The sequence below is a fragment of the Lepidothrix coronata genome, unplaced genomic scaffold (genome assembly GCF_001604755.1).
Source record: "Lepidothrix coronata isolate B3197 unplaced genomic scaffold, Lepidothrix_coronata-1.0 Scaffold134, whole genome shotgun sequence".
Taxonomy (NCBI): domain Eukaryota; kingdom Metazoa; phylum Chordata; class Aves; order Passeriformes; family Pipridae; genus Lepidothrix; species Lepidothrix coronata.
Window position 1 is genome coordinate 336,628 of NW_016690314.1, and position 3,074 is coordinate 339,701.

General features: G+C 59.4%; 1 protein-coding gene across 1 annotated transcript in view; it reads left to right on the top strand.

Moving 5' to 3' along the window:
• The first annotated feature begins 2,522 nt into the window (after positions 1-2,522).
• Positions 2,523-3,074, top strand: part of PLXND1 (plexin D1) — a 72,144-nt gene continuing 71,592 nt past the window's right edge. Inside the window, exon 1 of the mRNA XM_017827039.1 lies at positions 2,523-2,978. Within this exon, the coding sequence (XP_017682528.1) occupies positions 2,523-2,978 (456 nt within the window). The remainder of the gene's footprint in view (positions 2,979-3,074) is intronic.

Consider the following 3,074-nt stretch of genomic DNA (forward strand, 5'->3'; position numbering starts at 1 on the left):
ACCTGCACAGGAGTCAAATGGAAAAGGATTTTGGCAGGGGGTGATGCTCTCTGACAAGAGGTTTGTGGTTTAATTTTGACCTTTTTTTCTTCCTGAACAAAAAATAATGGTGAGATCTGTGTATGAGAGATTTAAAAATCTCTACTACTCCATTAGGAGCATTACCCTGAAATACTCAGTGGAGCTTCTAACAGCTCAGATAATAGGGGTGGGAAATCATTTCTGGAAAATATTCCCCTCAAAGCATCTTACCAGAGAATTGTTTCCTAACAACAACAATAAAATCTTTGTCAAATAATCCTTCAATACCACAAATATTTTGTCTTTAATTGTATCAGTAGATAAATTCTCAGCATAGGCAATGGGAGTCAGAGCTCTGGGGGATTTTTTCTGACAGAGCCAGTACTGGATATCTTTGGGTAAGTCACACATTTTTCAATGTTCTTTGGCCTATTTTTTTTTTAATTCACTGTAATCTGGAACCTAATTTGATATGCCTTATAAGGCTGATTTCACATGGAAGATGCTCTGCTATCAGGGTAAGCAGCCATAAGAAATCCTAAAATAGGCAGATTAAGGGTTTGGGATCATGGGGGTTTATTTCTATGCAATTAAAGACATGATCACATTTAGAAATTGCTAACTTGTAGTTTAAGGAAAAAAAAAGCTACTAACAACTGGGAGCCCCGTATTCAAAAACAGCTAATAACTCTATTAATTAAGGATATGATTAGCAGAGACAATGAGTTAGATAGCACGAAAGCATAGCATTTAATTCAATGCAGATTTTCAGTGGACATGGCATGGCCAAGGCAGCTGTGTATTAATTAGTGCTCTGAAGAGGGTGAGGAGAACAGGAGAGGGAGAGGGAAATTGGCAGGTGTAGAAATGAGATTAGACAACAACAGAGGATTTTTCTCTCCAGAACAGAAGTCGTGCAGAATCCCCACCAGCCTCACTAACATGTTTTGTATAACGAAAGATCCATGCCACGAGAAGAGGCAGGGCAGTAAGGCACAGCTTGGGGAGAGGGAGGACAGGTCTCGGGGCTTGCCTGCACAGCTCCAGGCAGCCGTGACCAAACAGCAGCCTCCATTTCCCACCCTTGTTTTAACTGCTGCTGGCTATTTGTTTGTGGTAAAGTGCCTCCACGCTCAACTCTCACCGTTATGCTGGTGTAACTGCTGCAGCTGCACGGGGAGACCGAGCCTACGAGCTTCCCCCTGACTTTGCTCCAGTGCCTGGGTGCTCTGCTCTTAGTGGAAACTCAGTCTGGAGACAACGATGCTGTGCCCACATCCCACAGCCACTCCTCTTGGCTGTCGGCTCTACCATTGCTGTGGCTTGAAGCGTCCACACAGTGCTGACCGTGCCACTGCACTGGGGCCCACCCGTGTCCCCTCCTGCATGGGGAGCTCGGTGGTGTGCCCAGGGAGCCCGGTCCCTCCTGGGTGACCCCTGAGCCCACGGCTCTGCCCTGTGTCGCGATCCCGTGGTAGGAGGCCAGCGCTGGGCTGGCAAACGCTCAGGGCTCTTTCACGTAGCCTGCAGGGACATGAACTACGTGGGCAAACAAAGCGTCCGCTGCAGGACGCGAGGCCCGGTCAGCCCCCATGCCGGGCCGGACCCTGGCTCTCCGTACAGCCTCACCCAGGTCTCGGAGGCGTTCTCTCACGACGAGGGGGTCAGTTCACACACCTGCGGATGGGGAAGAAAACGGCAGGTGTGAAGCGGAACCTGCACGCGCATGTGGAGCGATCCCACGGGATGGGGCGGTGGTTCAGGGGCTGATCACCACAGCATCGCAGTGGGTATAATTTCAGAAAACATCGCTTCTTTCTCTGGGTCTTTCTTGTCTCCACAGTTAAAGCGGCGCTCGTTGGAGGGCAGAGGAGACGCGCAGGCCGTTCTGGGCTCCACTTTTGACGAGCCGTGCGGGCAGAGCCCCTCCGGGGGGGGGCCGCGTCTCGCTCCCCGCCCGGTGCCCGGCGAGCGGTAGAGCGGGGGCTGTGGGTGGGGGGCAGTGGGCTGTGAGGGCTGCGGAAGGCTGCCTGTGCCGCCTCGCCGTGCTGTTCCGCAGCTAGGAAAAGTGCTTCTTCCCCCGCCCCTTCCCCCCCGGCCCGTCCTGCTCGAAAACGCGAAGGCGGCAGCGGAGAGGACGGGGACAGCTCGGAGGAACCCCTCCTGCGGCGGGGAGCCGCCCTGTCCGCAGCCTCTCGGTGCCACCCGGTCAGCGGTGCGGGGGACATCGGTAACTTCACCGCGTGCCCGTGACGGGCCCGCACCGGGACGCGGTGAGCACCGGCGGGAGGGCGGGCGCGGGGGCGGGCGGAGGGCGGGGGCAGGGAGGGGGCGCGGCCGCACGCCCCACCGCCCCCCGCCGCCCCCCGCCGCGGCCGCCACTTCCCGCGGGCGTCGCTCGGCGGCGGGCGCTGCCTCCGCAGGAAGCGGCCCCGCGCCCGCCCCTCCCGCGCCCGGCGACGGGCTCATGCACTGTGCGGCGCGGCGGCGCGGGCGGCGGGATGGCTCCGGCTCCGGTCCCGGCGGCGGGCGCTGAGCTGCGGCCCCCCGCGCTGCTGCCGCTGCTGCTGTTGCCGCTGCTGCTGCCCGACCGTGCCGCCGGCCTGGAGGTGCAGCGCAAGTTCCTCTCTCCCACCCCCACCAACAACTTCGCGCTGGACGGCCCCGGCTCCCGCGTCTACCTGGCGGCCGTCAACCGGCTGTTCCAGCTGTCGGGGGGCGAGCTGGCGCTGGAGGCGGAGGCGGCTGTGGGGCCGGTGCTGGACAGCCCGCTGTGCCACGCGCCGCAGCTGCCACAGGCTTCCTGCGAGCACCCCAGGGTGCTCACCAACAACTACAACAAGATCCTGCAGCCGGACCCCGAGCAGGGCGTCCTCGTCGTCTGCGGCTCCATCTACCAGGGCCTCTGCCAGCTGCGCAGCATGGCCAATATCTCGGCGGTGGCCAGTATGCTGAACGTGGCGGCCAACCATCCCAACGCCTCTACCGTGGGGCTCGTGCTGCGCCGCGGCGGCGGCGGTGGGGCGCGGCTGCTGGTGGCCGCCACCTACACC